The sequence below is a fragment of the Symphalangus syndactylus genome, chromosome 2 (genome assembly GCF_028878055.3).
Source record: "Symphalangus syndactylus isolate Jambi chromosome 2, NHGRI_mSymSyn1-v2.1_pri, whole genome shotgun sequence".
Taxonomy (NCBI): Eukaryota; Metazoa; Chordata; class Mammalia; order Primates; family Hylobatidae; genus Symphalangus; species Symphalangus syndactylus.
In genome coordinates this window covers 19,395,788-19,412,036 of record NC_072424.2, presented here as the reverse complement: position 1 = coordinate 19,412,036, position 16,249 = coordinate 19,395,788, and the positions used below count along the sequence as shown (strand labels likewise).

The 16,249-nt window shown below is 41.8% G+C and overlaps 1 protein-coding gene, 1 long non-coding RNA gene and 1 other non-coding gene across 3 annotated transcripts in view; all 3 read right to left on the bottom strand.

Moving 5' to 3' along the window:
* The window catches only part of EIF3A (eukaryotic translation initiation factor 3 subunit A), a 47,294-nt gene that overhangs the window by 10,893 nt on the left and 20,152 nt on the right, over positions 1 to 16,249 (bottom strand). Inside the window, exons 10-17 of the mRNA XM_055247168.2 lie at positions 15,036 to 15,152; positions 14,646 to 14,831; positions 13,405 to 13,752; positions 12,378 to 12,482; positions 12,182 to 12,295; positions 6,656 to 6,778; positions 5,974 to 6,127; positions 5,252 to 5,436 (exon numbers count right to left, since the gene is read on the bottom strand). Of these exons, the coding sequence (XP_055103143.1) occupies positions 5,252 to 5,436; positions 5,974 to 6,127; positions 6,656 to 6,778; positions 12,182 to 12,295; positions 12,378 to 12,482; positions 13,405 to 13,752; positions 14,646 to 14,831; positions 15,036 to 15,152 (1,332 nt within the window). The remainder of the gene's footprint in view (positions 1 to 5,251; positions 5,437 to 5,973; positions 6,128 to 6,655; positions 6,779 to 12,181; positions 12,296 to 12,377; positions 12,483 to 13,404; positions 13,753 to 14,645; positions 14,832 to 15,035; positions 15,153 to 16,249) is intronic.
* LOC129465490 (uncharacterized) lies at positions 53 to 723 on the bottom strand. Its single transcript, XR_008651968.1, has 2 exons — positions 537 to 723; positions 53 to 486 (listed from the first exon to the last, which is right to left on the bottom strand). It is a non-coding gene; the product is annotated as an uncharacterized lncRNA (long non-coding RNA).
* Positions 15,445 to 15,576, bottom strand: LOC129478165 (small nucleolar RNA SNORA19). Its single transcript, XR_008656320.1, has one exon. It is a non-coding gene; the product is annotated as a small nucleolar RNA SNORA19 (small nucleolar RNA).

The following is a 16,249-nucleotide window of genomic DNA, read 5'->3' as shown; positions in this document are numbered from 1 at the left end:
AATCTACAAAGCTAAGAATAAGCTACAGTCTCAATGCGTGAATAAGAGAACCTTTATTTGAATTTTCTTTTTTTTTTTTTGAGGTGAAATCTCACTCTGTTGCCCAGGTTGGAGTGCAGTGGCGCGATCTCAGCTAACTGTGGCCTCTGCCTCCCACATTCAAGCGATTCTTGAGCCTTAGCCTCTCAGGTAGCTAGGACTACAAGCGCCTGCCACCATGCCCGGCTAATTTTTCTATTTTTAGTAGAGATGGGATTTCAACATGTTGGCCATGCTGGTCTCGAACTCCTGACCTCAACTGATCCACCTGCCTGGGCTTCCCAAAGTGCTGAGATTATAGGTGTGAGCCACCACGCCTGCCCCTTTATTTGAATTTTTGAAAAAATGTCTTGGCAATGAAACTCTAAAATAACCAGAGGTGAGAAGCAGTGAAAGACAAGAATGGTCAGAAAATAAGTTAGTCCCAGGTCATCACAGCTAATGATTCTGGGCTGTCTCTTAAGGTGGGGGTTGTTCTAAGAGACTTTCCCAAGTACATACCTTGAGAGAAAATAGAAACATAACAGTCAAAGGAATTTACAGGCACCACAATCAAGGGAACAAACACAGCCAGGAGGCCAAGCTTCTCCCACCCCGATGCCTGCCTTGCAATTTACACTTAACAAAGAATGCAAGGTTTTAGAGGATATAGTACAACTATTACATCCTCCAAAGACTTTTGAAGGATGGCTGTTATAGCCATTAAACAAAGAAAAAGAGGCCGGGCGCGGTGGCTCACGCTTGTAATCCCAGCACTTTGGGAGGCCGAGGCGGGCGGATCACGAGGTCAGGAGATCGAGACCACGGTGAAACCCCGTCTCTACTAAAAATACAAAAAATTAGCCGGGCGTGGTGGCGGGCGCCTGTAGTCCCAGCTACTCAGAGAGGCTGAGGCAGGAGAATGGCGTGAAGCCAGGAGGCGGAGCTTGCAGTGAGCCGAGATTGCGCCACTGCACTCCAGCCTGGGCAGCAGAGCGAGACTCCGTCTCAAAACAAAAACAAACCAAAAAAAAAAAACAAACAAAAAGAAATACTCTGCCTCCTGGGCTCAAGCCATATTCCCTCCCACCTCAGTCTCCCAAGTAGCTGGGCATGCACCACCACGCCCAGCTCATTTTTGTATTTCTTGTGGAGACAGGGTCTCACTATGTTGCCAGACTGGTCTCAAATTCCCAGGCTCAAGCGATCTGCCCACCTGCCTCGGTCTCCCAAAGTGCTGAGATTACAGGCGTGAACCAATGTGCCCAGCCCAGCAGATCCAAGAGCAGAATGGCCCCGGCTGATGAGCAAACAAACTGAACCAGGATCTCAGAGAACCTGGTACAAACAAACAAAGAGATGAACAGAGTAAAAGAAACATTAAAGATATAAAGAGAACTTTAAAAGAGCAAGAACAGAGAAAAAGGAGAAAATTTTCCTTAAATTAAGTAGATTTTTGTCTGCTCTAAGGAGACTGAATCCTTAGACCAAAAGGGCAGAAGTCCAAAAAGAAACAAAGATGACCATACACTCAGGTATCTAAACACAGTCTTAGGGACAGTTTTAACTTCCTTTAATGCAAGAATAGAGAAAAATTTTGTTTCCAAGGAATGAAACAGTATCTACAGAATAAGACCAAGACTAGTATCAAAAATCCTCCCCTCTGTAACACTGTGTACTAAAAACAGAAGCAAAGGTCTCTATTATTTCTGAAAAGATGATTTTGAACTGGCCAAATAATGAACCATTCATTGTTCAACGGTGAGAGAAAAAACTTATCACACACACAAAGACATTCTGAAAACAACTGATCAAGAAACAAAAAGTACTCACAAAGGGGAAAACATGATGCAGTGTAAACATACTTGAGACTAAATAATGTTCGCTAATATGGATGTAAAACTTAAAGTAACTGTTAAGTGAGTACTAAGAGGAAAGATAACGTGTAGTGATCTAGAAGCAAAACTACCCAGTCCACTGCAATAAAATATAAGTTAAGGTATGGTCATGATTTTGTTTTGTTCTGAAGAGGCAAAGGAAAGTTGTAATTTATACTGTGGAAGTTTTTTTAAAAACTTAGGAAAAAATTAATGGTGGCCGGGCACAGTGGCTCATGCCTGTAAGCTCAGCACTTTGGGAGGTTGAGGTGGATGGATCACCTGAGGTCAGGAGTTCGAGACCAGCCTGGCCAACACGGTGAAATTTATCTCTACTAAAAATACAAAATTAGCCGGGCATGGTGGCACATGCCTGTAATCCCACCTACTCGGGAGGCTGAGGCAGGAGAATCACTTGAACCTGGAAGGTGGAGGTTGCAGTGACCTGAGATCTCACCATTGCACTCCAGCCCAGGCAAAACGGGCAAAACTCCGTCTCAAAAAAAAAAAATTAATGGAATAGAGAAAATAAAAGTGAACCTGGAGGCCAGGCATAGTGGCTCACGCCTGTAATCCCAGCACTCTGAGAGGCTGAGGCGAGTGGATCACAAGGTCAGGAGTTCGAGACCAGCCAGGCCAACATAGTGAAAAACCCCATGTCTACTAAAAATGCAAACATTAGCCAGGCGTGGTGGCACACGCCAGTAATCCCAGCTACTCGGGAGGCTGAGGCAGGAGAATTGCTTGAAACCAGGAGGCGGAGGTTGCAGTGAGCTGAGATTGCGCCACTGCACTCCGGCCTGGGCAACAGAGCGAGACTCTGTCTCCACACACACACACACACACAAAAACCTAGAAAAGTTCTTCAAATTTGGCTTAAAGAAAAAGGAAGGGGTGCCAGGGACATCGAAGCAAATAAAAAGCTCCAAAGCAAGTGTTAGGAATAAAACCAAATATACTAGTTACCATGTTAAATACAAGTAAATTAAACTAAACTCTCCCAAAAAAAAGGGAAGGTATGTGTGGGCGGGGGGTGAGGCATAAAACAGAAATGAGAGGCTGAAAATGTACCAAAGGGTGGACAGACACATTTTCAAATGCCAACTAAAAGAAAAGGATAATCTCAGAAGGTAAGCTTCCTCACGTTCCTAAGGAGACAGTCTCATAAACTAACATGATGTAGCAGATTTAAACAAAACAGCGCTGATTTTATGCACACATTGAACTTTGTGCTCAACAGAAAAAAACACTCATAGAACACAAGGGAAAATGTATTATTAAATTCCAAAAACTTGTAAATCATACAGACCACATTTACTTAATACCAAGGAATTAGAACTACAAATTAGCAGTAAGAATAACATAAACTGACGACACATAAATAACTAGTATCAAGTGTAGGCATACAGATAAGCATTTGATACAGGTGTGGCAAAAATAGAGCAGAGAAAAGGTATGCAAGACATCCCTGAGCTTTTTGAGTGAAAAGTAAGCAAGCAATTCTTTAAGGGGCAAACAGGGCACCTCCCAAGCAAAAGGAAGAGCGTGCAGACAGATGCCAGACACAGAATAAAGCAGAAAACTTGCTCCCCAATGGCTGGAGCACAGGTGACTAAGAAGAAAATAGTGTCAGACGAAACTGATGAAACAGCAGCAACATGAAAGACTACTAAGGCGTGTTTTAAAACCTTTGGCTCTCAGTAATGAGTATCAACCAATGAAAGGTCTGAAATCCAACAGCAGGCACAGTGATCAAACATGCTGTATTATGAAAAATCAAGCAGGCCACATCGCAGAGGAAGGTCTGAAGCTGGAGGAAGATGATGATGAGGGAGACTAGTAAGTAGACCAACAAGTATTGCAAGCAAGAAAAATCTGAATTAAGGCAGTAATGTAGGAAAAGAAAGAAGGAAGAGTAGGTTCAAAGCTGTGACAAAGCAGATACCAGTAACACCAATCAGGAGAGGGAATTCCAGACACAAGACAGAGAAGGGAACACAGGTCCATTTTGAACCTGAGTGCAATTAAAAATCAGCATTTAGAGCTGAGTTTGAATCACCTAGGAATCCTGTTAAATTGCATACTTTGATTCAGAAGTTTTGGGGCTGGACCTTAAAGTCTGTGTTTCTAACAAGTTGCCAGGTGTTGCTGACAGCTGCTGGCCACCAAACATGTCTTTAAGTACCAAGGAGCTACAGAATTCATCATCCTCTAAATTCACGATCATGTCTTTTTTTTTCCCCCTGAGACAGAGTCTCGCTCTGTCACCCAGGCTTGAGTGCAGTGGCGCGATCTCGGCTCACTGCAACCTCTGCCTCCCGGGTTCAAGCAGTTCTCCTGCCTCAGCCTCCCAAGTAGCTGGGATTACAGGTGCCACCACTGCACCCAGCTCATTTTTTTATTTTTAGTAGAGACAGGGTATCACCATGTTGGCCAGACTGGTCTAGAACTCCTGACCTCGCGATCCGCACGCCTCGGCCTCCCGAAGTGCTGGGATTATAGGCATGAGCCACCACCCCCGGCCAGACGATGATGTCTTTCAGGGAACTCAGCAACAGTCCCTCTTCTGTAGCAAACTCAGCAGTGCTATGGACAAAACTTTCATGACACGACACGCAAAAGTATGCTTAAGCCTTTAAAATTCCATCTTTGCTAAGATAAATATAATTCTTTCCCCCTTAGGTGCCTTCTATTCTTTGGGAAGAGAAAACTACCACATTAAAAAGAGAGGTGAAAATGGGCTGGGTGTGGTGGTCGCGCCTGTAATCCCAGCACTTTGGGAGGCCAAGGCAAGCAGATCGTTTGAGGTCAGGAGTTCAAGACCAACCTGGCCAACATGGTGAAACCGTATTTCTAATTTTAGTAGAAAATTTTGTATTTTCTACTAAAAATACAAAAATTAGCCAGGCATGGTGTTGGGCGCCTATAATTCCAACTACTCGGAAGACTGAGGCAAGAGAATGGCTTGAACCTGGGAGGCGGAGATTGCGGGGAGCCGAGACAGAGATCACACCACTGCACTCCAGCCTGGGCAATGAAGCGAGACTCTGTCTCAAAAAAAAAAAAAGATGTGAAAATAACTGATTTAAATACATTTACATCGGTATCATGGAAGAGAACTGGGTGATAAAAACACATCACAATTACAAAAATCAGCCGGGCATGGTGGTATGCGCCTGTAATCTCAGCTACTCAGGAGGCTGAGACACGAGAATCACTTGAACCCGGGGGGCTGAGATTGCACCACTGCACTCCAGCCTGGGGAACCTGGGCGACAGAGCAAGACTGTGCCTCAACCAAAAAAAAAAAAAAAAGTCACATTAAAACAAAATAAAATCAATAAACCCTATACTCACCTTTCTAGAAAGTGAACTATCGCCAAGTCTTCTCTCTTCCTCTCTACGACGTTCTCGTTCTTCAATTTCCAACTCCCTTTGGCGTTTTTTCCTTTCCACTTCTTCTAATTTCTTCACCCGCTCCTGATACTCTCGTAGCTCTTCCTCGCGTTTTGCTCGTTCAGCGCGCTCTCTCTCTTCCCGCTCTAGACCATTGATTAGGTTACTAAGTGTGCCTCCTAGCCATATCTTCCCCCTAGTGCTAGTTCCACTTTTCTGGTATTAAACAGGTAGCATAATGTACAAGTAAAAGAATTTGAAAATAGTTTATAATCAGCTACATGACAGAACATAGTCAAGAAAGTAAGTACTACACCCCTCAACCATAGTTTTGTAGTAAGATACCAGAATCCCTCCCCGATCCCTGAGCAATCTGGGATTCCAGATATAGCATCATTTAACAGCCATCATCTGGAATGTATTCCTCAATAAATGTTAATACACAGAACACAGTGATAAAAAACAAAAAGTATTAATTTCTAAAACAACATCAAATGTGTGGGGAAATGTTGGTAGACGATGTAACAACTTCACATACAGCAACTGGGTTCCGAGATCCAGTTAATTACAGTGCTAAAAGGCCAATTACCTTGATTCCTGTGTTTTCTACATAAGATCACTAAAAACTAGATCTAACACCAACCTTGCATTAGCACCCCTCCAATCCTGTCCAACCTGTGTACCTTTTAGCATTTGTTCTTCTGCCCTTCTCTGCTCCTCCTCTTCTTTTTCTCTATAGTATGTTATCCTGCGTTCTTCTTTACGTTGCCTTTTCCGTTCTTCCAATCGATTATGCCTTTCTTCTGCTAATCGCTCTTCAAACTGTTTAAGTTTTTCCTGCAATCGAAGTAACCCCCAACCCAAAAAGGGCACACTTTGTCAAGAGCAACAAACTAGCAGAAAGCTATTAGGTTTACAAAAGATTCTCAAGTGTATTAGAATCATCGAAAGCAACCTCACAGCACAAAAACTCTAACTTCCAAATGACCATTAACTTGTCAGCAGGCCAAATTTTAAAACATTTAAATTGTTGATATTACCTACATCCAGTGGGTTTGTCTTTATACAAAATAATTGAATGGTCAAATTAGAACCTGAGCCCGGGACATTTTGATCTAGTTTTTTCATTTCTAACAAAAACAGTAAACAAAACTTGTATTAAACTATGCATTTAACTTTCACCTTTAGAACAATTTATTTAGGCGATTGTTTTGCTTATGAAATATCATCCAAAAATTTCTATTATTTGAATGACCGTTATACATAGTAACTCAACACAGAATATACCAATTTGTTAAGGGAGAACCCTTAGGCCAATACTAGAAAGCTCATGAATAAACATTTCCCAAAAATCAGCAAGCTCACCTCATAAACAGACTGCCGTGCAGCTTTGAGTCGCATTACGAATAAATCTCTGTCTTCAAGCATTCGTGACATTCGATTCTTATGTTCAAGAGCCTTTTCACGTTCTAGCTGCATTGTAGTAATCTGCAAGTACAAATATTGTGAAATTTCAAAGCACCACTTTTTTTTTAACTCATTAACCCCAAATTACTGAGAAATACTCTTGAAAAATTAGAAGCTGCTCCACTGCCCCTTCTGTCATGCCATAAAAACGAAAACGTTAACTACCATCCATGTCAACAGGTCCCCAGAAGGCAATTAGGGGCAAGAAATAGACAAAGTAATCCTGAGACATTTAGGAGACAGTTTTCATTTAGCCCCATGACACCAGGAACTTTATAAAGGAAAAACTATGATACACGGACACACCTTGGAGGCACTGCAGGTTTGGTTCTAGACCACCACAATAAAAGATATTGCAATGAGGCAAGCAACACAGATTTTTTGGTTATCTGATGCATATAAAAGTTTTCAGTCTATTAAGCATACAAGAGCATGTCTAAAACACCAATGTACAAATCTTAATTTTAAAATACTGTAAGTCAGGTGCAGTAGTACGCTGAGGCAAGAGAATCACTTGAGCCCAGGGGTGCAAGATCAGCCTGGACAACATGGTGAGACTCCTGTTCTCAAAGAAACAAAACAAAAAATACTTTATTGCTAAAAAATGCTAATGATCACCTGAGCCTTCAATGAGTCATAATCTTTTTGCTAGTGGAGTCTTGCCTCAATGTTGACGACTACTGAATGATCAGCCTGGCAGGTACTAAAGGATGGGGTGACTATGGTAATTTCTTAAAACAGGTAACAATGAAGTTTGCCACACTGATTGCAACCTCTTACAAAAGATTTATCCAGCATGTGGCACTGGTTGACAGTTTTTAACTCAAGAGGAGAATTTCAGTTTGATCCAATCCTCTCAAACCCTGCTGCTGCTTTATCAACTACACTTATGGAATATTCTAAATCCTTTGTTGTCAGGTCAAATGTTCGCTGCATTTTCACCACAAGATTTCAAGAAACCACTTACTTTGCTCATCCATAAGAAGCAACTCCTCACCCATTCAAACTTTATCATGAGATTGCAGCAATTCAGTCACATCTTCAGGTTATAGTCTTTTTTGGTTTTTTTGTGTTTTTTTGTTTTTTTAGACAGGGTCTGTCTCTGCCACCCAAGCACTGGAGTGCAATGGCACCATCTCAGCTCACTGCAACCTCTGCATCCTCCCACCTCAGTCAGCCTCCCAAGTAGCTGGAACTGCAGGCACACTCCACCATGCCTGGCTACTTTTCCTATTTTTTTTGTAGAGACAGGGTTTCACCATGTTGCCCAGGCTGGTCTCAAACTCCTGGACTCATGCAATCTGCCCACCTCAGCCTCCCAAAGAACTGGGATTAGAGGTATGAGCCACCCCACCCAGCCTATACATCTAACTCTACTTCTTTTGCTGTTTTCACCACATCTGCAATTATTTTCTCCACTCTACTCATGTACCCCTCCAAATCATCCATGAGGCTTGGAATCAACTTCTTCCAAACTCTTGCTAATGCTGATTATTTTGACCTCCTCTCACGAATCACAAATGGCATCTGGAATGAAGAATTCCTTCCAGCAGGTTTTCAACATACTTTGCCCAGATCCACCAAAGGAATCACGATGGCAGCTACAGCCTTATGAAATATATTTCTTAAATAAGACTTGAAAGAAAAATTATTCCTAGATCTATGGGCTGCAGAATGCATACTGTGTTAACAGGCATGAAAACAAACATTAATCTCTCTTATACATCCCTGTCAGAGCTGTCATATGATCAGATGCATTGTCAATGAGCAGCAAGATTCTGAAAACTTTTTTTTTTTTTTGAGCAGTAGGTCTCAACAGGGGGCTTAACATATTCAGCAAACCATGCTATTAACAGATATGCTGTCATTCAGGCTTTGTTCTTTTCATGCACAGACCACAGAAAGGGTAGATGCAGCATAATTCCTAAGGACCCTAGGATTTTTGGAATGACAAGAATTGGCTTCAACTTCCAGTTAGCAGCTGCATTAACCCCTAAACAGTGAGCATACCCTTCGATGATTTGAAGCTAGGCATTGACTTCTTTCTAGGTATGAAAGACCTAGTTGGCCATCTGCTTCCAACAGAAGGTCGTTTCATCTACACTGAAAATCTATTGGCTGGGCGCCATGGCTCACCCCTGTAATCCCAACACTTTGGGAGGCTGAAGCAGGTGGACTGCTTGACTTCAGGAGTTTGAGACCAGCCTGGGAAGCCTGGGGAGACCCTGTCTCCACTAAAAATACAAAAAAAAAAAAAAAAAAAAAAAAATGCTAGGCATGGTGGTGCATGCCTGTGGTCGCAGCTACTCAGGAGGCTGAAGTGGGCACTTGAGCCCAGGGGATAGACGTTGTAGGGACTGAGATCGTGCCACTGCACTCCAGTCTGGGTGACAGAGTGTGACCCTATCTCTCAAAAAAGTAAGAAAATCTGTTGTTTAGTGTAGCCACCTTCATCAACTATCTCAGCCAAAATATTCTGAATAACTTGCTGTAGCTCCTCCATCAGCACTTGCTGCTTCACATTGTACTTTCATGTTATAAAGATGGTTTTCCTTAAACCTTATGAACCAACCTCTGCTAGCTTCATACTTTTCTTCTGCAGCTTCCTTTATTGATTGATTGATTGTTTGAGACAGAGTCTCCCATGGTTTCCCAGGGTGGAGTACAGTGGCATTGCTCACTGCAACCTCTGCCTCCCAGGTTCATGCAATTCTCCTGCCTCAGCCTCCTGAGTATCTGGGATTACAGGCATCCGCCACCAGCCCAGCTAATTTTTGTATTTTTAGTAGAGACGGGGTCTTGTCATGTTGGCCAGGCTGGTCTCAAACTGCTGACCTCAAGTGATGTGCCCACCTCGGCCTCCCAAAGTGCTGAGATTACAGACGTGAGCCACCAGGCCTGGCCTTCTGCAGCTTTCTAACCTCTCTCAGCCTTTGTAGTATTAACTGTTGAGAGTTACAGCCTTGCTCTGGATCAGGCTTTGGCTGAAGGGAATGTTGTGGCTGGTTTGATCCAGACCAATGAAACTTTTTCCATATCAGCAATAAGGCTGTTTCACTTTCTCACTGTTTATGTGTTCACTGGAGTAGCATTTTTAATTTCAAGAACTTTTACGGGCCAGGCGCAGTGGCTCATGCCTGTAATCCCAGCACTTTGGGAGGCCAAGATGGGCGGATCACCTGAGGCCGGGAGTTTTAAGACCAGCCTGACCAACATAAAGAAACTCTGTCTCTACTAAAAAAAAAAAAAAAAAAGTACAAAATTAGCTGGGCATGGTGGCACATGCCTGTAATCCCAGCTACTCGCGAGGCTGAGGCAGGAGAATCACTTGAACCGGGAGGCAGGGGCTGCAGTGGGCTGAGATCGCGCCATTGCACTCCAGCGTGGGCAACAACGGCGAAACTCCATCTCAAAAAAAAAAAAGAACTTTTCCTTTGCATTCACAACTTGATTAATGCAAGAGGCTTAGCTTTCAACATGCCTTCCTCACTAAGCTTAATCATTTCTAGCATTTGATTTAAAGTGAGACAGGTGACTCTTCTATTCACTTGAACACTTAAAAGCCATTGTGGGATTGTTAATTAGCCTAATTTCAATATTACGTCTCAGGAGCCGGGCACAGTGGCTCACGCCTATAATCCCAGCACTTTGGGAGGCTGAGGCGAGCAGAACACTTGAGGTCAGGAGTTCGAGACCAGCCCAGCCAACATGGTGACCCCATCTCCACTAAAAACACAAAAATTAGCCAGGCATGGTGGCAGACGCCTGTAATCCCAGCTACTTGGGAGGCTGAAGCCAGAGAATCACTTGAACCCGGGGGTGGTGCGGGGGAAGAGGTTGCAGTGTGCCGAGATTGCACCACTGCACTCCAGCCTGGGCGACAGAATGAAACTCTGTCTCAAATAAATATATATATATTAGTGTCTCAGGGAATAATAGGAAGGGTCAAGGACAGGGAGAGACAGAGAGTCAGGGAATGGCCAGTCGGTAGAACAGTCAGAAGAGACACAACATTTACAGATTAAGTTCACCACCTTCTGAGTGTGGTTCGTGGCACCCCAAAATAATTACAACAGTAACATCAAAGATCACTGATCACTACAACAAGTATAACAATGAAAAAGTATGAAATACTTTGAGAGTTACCAAAATGTGACAGAGACATGAAATGAGCACACGCTGTTAGAAAAATGGTGTCGACAGACTTGCCCAATGCAAGGTTACCAAACTTTTAATATGTAAAAGAAAAAATAAGAATAAAAATAATAATAATATGGGGGGTTGGGGGAGGCATGGTGATTCACACCCATAATCCTAGCACTTTGGGACGCCCAGCCAGGAGAATCGCTTGAGCCCAGGACTTTGAGACCTGCCTGGGTAACACAAAAGCACAATAAAGTGAAGCAAAATAAAACAAGGTGTGCCTATATATAATAAAATAAAATAATAAACATGACATGGTAATAACAAACACCATGGTTTAATTTTTAAAGGCATTTTATATCCTTAAAAACACCTGGAAATCAATGCAAGATGATATATGGGTATTTCCTTTCTGCCCTACGTGGAAAAAACGGAAGGCTCCAAATCAACCCAATTTGGTCTGAAGCACTTTTCTAATTAGTTTTTAATATTTACATGTTAAGAGAATTATCACAAAAATTCCAACTTTTCCTGAAAAAAAAAATGGGAAGAGCTGGCAATCCTAGGCCCATTAATCTCCAGGGAACAACAATCAGATTAAACCAAGAAAAGGCTGCATTCTCCTATCACACCCCACACCAATGTTTGTCTCCTGCTTATGGTTACTTTTTTAAACCAGATCTGTTCACTCACTTTTATTACATATTTGGTGCCATAAGAATTTGTAAACCCTGATTTTGTATCATTAGGTAAATATATACTATAACAAAACTACGGAATGACCTGTTTAGTCACAAAAGACCACATAGTACACAATTCCATTCATATAAAATGTCCAGAATCGGCAAATCTAGAGAAAGGAGTAGTTTAGCAGTTGCCTCGGGCTGGGGTGGTGGGGAAGAATAGGGATGACTACTGCTAATGGGTTTAGAACTTTTTGAGATGTGTTTTATAATTAGATTGTGGAGATGGCTGCACAATTCTGCAAGTAAAATGAAAACTATGAGTTGTATAAACAAGCCATACAATTTACCCATTGAAAGTGTACATAAAGCAGTTTTTTGTAAAATTGGCTTTTCAGTTGTCCTTTGTTTTCCAAGTTTCGTTTGTAATCTCTATCGTGAAATTTTCCATCTTTCTACCAATCTGTTCATAGGCAGCCATTAGAGCACCATTTCTAGCAGAAGAATACAAAATAAAGCAATTCTGAATCCTTGGTTCCATTACTGGCAGAGGATTTTATTACAATCTAAAAATATTACAATTAAATTTAAAACTTACTCTTTCTTCCTCTTGTTGCTCCCACAGATCCATGTCTTTAATTCTCTGCTCCTCGTAAGCACTCTTTATCAAAGGAATTTCTTCCAAACGTTTGGCTCTTTCAAAATAGTCAATCTGAATGACACGAAAACACATGCAGTTTTTAAAAATCTCTCTTAACTTGGTATGTTAAAGGTTTACCAATCCTTTCATTTACCTTCTTTTCTTGATTCTTTAGGCGTTCTTGAAGTTCCTTCTTTTCTTTCTCCAGTTGTTCAACCTGTTTAGCCATGATAAAATCTGGATCCAATTCCTCAAGGTCCTGAAAGGTAATACAAATGCACAGTTGTTAATAAGGATAAACAAGTAATGCCTAACATAACTCACTGCTTTCTAGAATAAAATCCTAGATTGCTTTTACTGTTACAATGGGTGATAATTTAGGAAATGTAAAAATATTATACAATAGCCTTATTTCCATTTGACCATAAGGAAAAAAATATCCATACATCTTTTTCTCACTCCTCCAACCTACATCTACCCAGACTCTACTAAATAGGGTAAGCAAACCTAATCCAAAAACCCAAAATCTGAAATGCTCCCAATTTTAACACTTTCTGAGCACCAACATGGTGCCACAAGTGTAAAATTCCACACCTGACCCATGTGACAGGTCAGTCAAAATGCATTCAAAACTTTGTTTCATGCACAAAATTATGTAAAACAGTGTATAAAATTACCTTCAGGCTATGTGTATAAGGTGTCTATGAAACAGGTCATGTGTGGTGGCTCACACCTGTAACCCCAGCAATTTGGGAGGCTGAGGCCAGTAGATCACTTGAGGTCAGGAGTTGGAGACCAGCCTGGCCAACATGGTGAAACCCTGCCTCTACTAAAAATACAAAAATTAGCCAGGTATGGTGGCAGGCGCCTGTAATCCCATCTACTTGGGAGGCTGAGGCAGGAGAATCACTTGAACCCGGGAGGCGGAGGTTACAGTAAGCTGAGATCACGTCACTGCACTCCAGCCTGGGCGACAAGAGTAAGACTCCGTCTCAAAAAAATAAAAAACACAAAACTTCACATAGCAATAAACATAGGCTTACTCACAGATTTAGTCACGACCAGCTGTACCAAAATGCATGAAATAACCCAGTAAGCCAACAAATGGTAAAGGACTATGGTTCTAAGAGTACAAAATACCTGGATAAAACTAATTTTTTAATGACTAAGATGCTACATACTTCAATATCAATATCTTTGAATGCTTTGGCACCCAGTTCTGTTTTCTTGATCTGCTCCAAACGCTCTCGGACAGTTTTCTTTTTGATTTGTTCATGTTCTTGTAAGATACGCTCCTTCTCTCTTTCCTTTGCTTCCTGGCGCAGCCTCTCTTCCTCAGCCTTCCGTACTTTCTGGAGTTCAGCTTCCCTCTGTTCCAATTCTTCTTTTTCACGCTGAATATTCAGACTCTCAAGGCGCTCTTTTCTTTCCTCAATTGTCTGGCGGCGAGCCAGGATCCGCTGATGCTCTTTTCGTGAATTTTTAAGGTATGCAGTAACAGCCAACTGATGCTGTTCTTCTTTCTCTTGCTTCAAAAACAAATGAATTTTTTTAAATGACCAAAATTAACATTCTCTGGTATTAGGCATCAAAGAAATTACAAAATAATCCTGATGCACCGCCTTTCTATGTATCTGCGTTTGATAATGGAAGATGACACTATCCAAGTTGTTTTCGGTATTAAATGCTATGGTGTTGCTCCTATTCAGTCTTTTAATAGCAATGACGCAGCTAAAGAAGCTCTCCTAGCTAAGACAACTTTTCTCTGCACCAAACCTACCTTAGGTGTTCATTAACAGAGCTCACAAACAAGAAATAACTTGTTACAGGCAGTGGCTCACGTGTGTAATCCCAGCACTTTTGGGAGGCCAAGGCGGGTGGATCACTTGAGGCTAGGAGTTTGAGACCAGCATGGCCAACGTGGTGAAACCCCATCTCTACTAAAAATACAAAACATTAGCTGGGCACGTGGTACGTGCCTGTAGTCCTAACTACACAGGAGGCTGAGGCACAAGAATTGCTTGAACCCAGGAGAAGAGATTGCAATGAGCCGAGATGGCGTCACTGCACTCCAGCCTGGGTGAGAGTGAGACTCCATCTCAAAAAAGAAAAAAAAAGAAATAACTTAAGCAGGAGGGAAAAATCTAGTCACTGTATTTCACTATTTGAGGAATCTTATGTCTACTCTGTTGTTTCTGTAACATAATCCACCCTATTACATTACCTACACAGAGCAGTATTTTGTTCGATGGAAGAAAGCTCAATGATTTGTGTATTTGATCAAATAACAAAACTACCAAGTACAATTCTATAGGAAATATAAATCCCTTCTCTCAGATATTGTCTTAAACCTTTTTGTGAAAGACATGGAGTAAGAGTCCCTCAAAACTTCTGGGATTTATTTCCCCGGGAAGATGCATACCAGTATATGAGCTGGTTTAATGACTTCAAGTGCTTTTGCAAGTACTGAGGACATGGCTGTCAGCTGGTTTCTTATCTGCTCTGAAGGCATGCTTTGCAAATGAGGACCAATCGGAGCATCTTCTCGAGTAGCATAATTCAAATCAGATCCAAAACTCAGGGTCCGAGAAGTGTGATCAATACGAACCTTTGAAAATTAAATTCTCAATGGTTAAATCCATAAGTAAGCATGAAGTCAAAAAGTAACAGAAGAATGTCATATACAAAAGCTGGAAAAGTTCACTCAGTAAACTTTAAAATGGTATCACTGTACCAAAAGCTGAGAGACAGAAGATATGTGTCTTTCTAGTCCTCAAGGGCCTTCTCCTGTCTCCTTACAGCACATACCTACCTGCAAGTCGCAATGCCTGGCTGCATCTACTATGGCCCGTTCCAGTTGGAAAGCATCAACAAAAGGAACCAGAGAAGTCAAACGAGAAAACTCAATGCTCTGATAAATCTGTGACACCTGCATAGAAAACAAAGGGTTAATAACACTAGCCACTATTTATTCAGCACCTTTTATGTGCAATCTCATGACAGTCATGGGAAGTAGAAATTATGCCAGAGAATTTATGTTAGCAGTACATTGTTAAAGCCAGAATGCTAATCCCAGACTATCAACTCTAAACTCCATGCTTTGAGAACCATTGTCATACTATTCCTCAAACCTATAATCTTTTCAAATCCTAGTTGTCGTAAAACAAAAAAGCCTAAAAACCTGCTACTTACCGAATATACTTAAACACTTCTTATAGAATTTTTGTCTGAAGGAGACTGGCAGCATTACTATTTATAGTTATACTGCTAATTAGCCTTCAATTATTTGTATAGCACAGAAGAAATAACACTACTCACATAAACAAAAGAAAGCAGGTCAATGAAATGTGCACAAATACTGAGATGAAAAATATAATAAAACGCCCTCCTTCCCAAATGAAACAAATGGAAAACAAAATGGGAGCACTTACTTAAGCCACTGGACTAAAATATATGAAAAGGCTGTCTCATTCACTCATGGTGGGAGGGTCTATCAATCTAGGCTTCTGAATAGCTATTAAAGCTTTAAATCCATAAACCCTATGACTAATTCCACTTCTTATGCCACAGAAAGTAATAGAAGTATGCAAAGATACATGTACGAGGCCGGGCGCGGTTGCTCACGCCTGTAATCCCAGCACTTTGGGAGGCCGAGGCGGGCGGATCACGAGGTCAGGAGATTGAGACCATCCTGGCTAACACGGTGAAACCTCATCTCTACTAAAAATGCAAAAAAAAATTAGCCGGGCGAGGTGGCAGGCGCCCGTAGTCCCAGCTACGCGGGAGGCTGAGGCAGGAGAATGGCGTGAATCCCGGGGGGCGGAGCCTGCAGTGAGCAGAGATCGCGCCACTGCACTCCAGCCTGGGTGAAAGAGCGAGACTCCGTCTCAAAAAAAAAAAAGATACATGTACAAAAGATGCTCCATGCTACAAGATTTCTAACAGGAAAAAAAAAAATCTAGGAATACAGGTTTTCATCAAGAGAGTCTGAATACACACACCACGGTACCTTAAATGGAGTAAGGT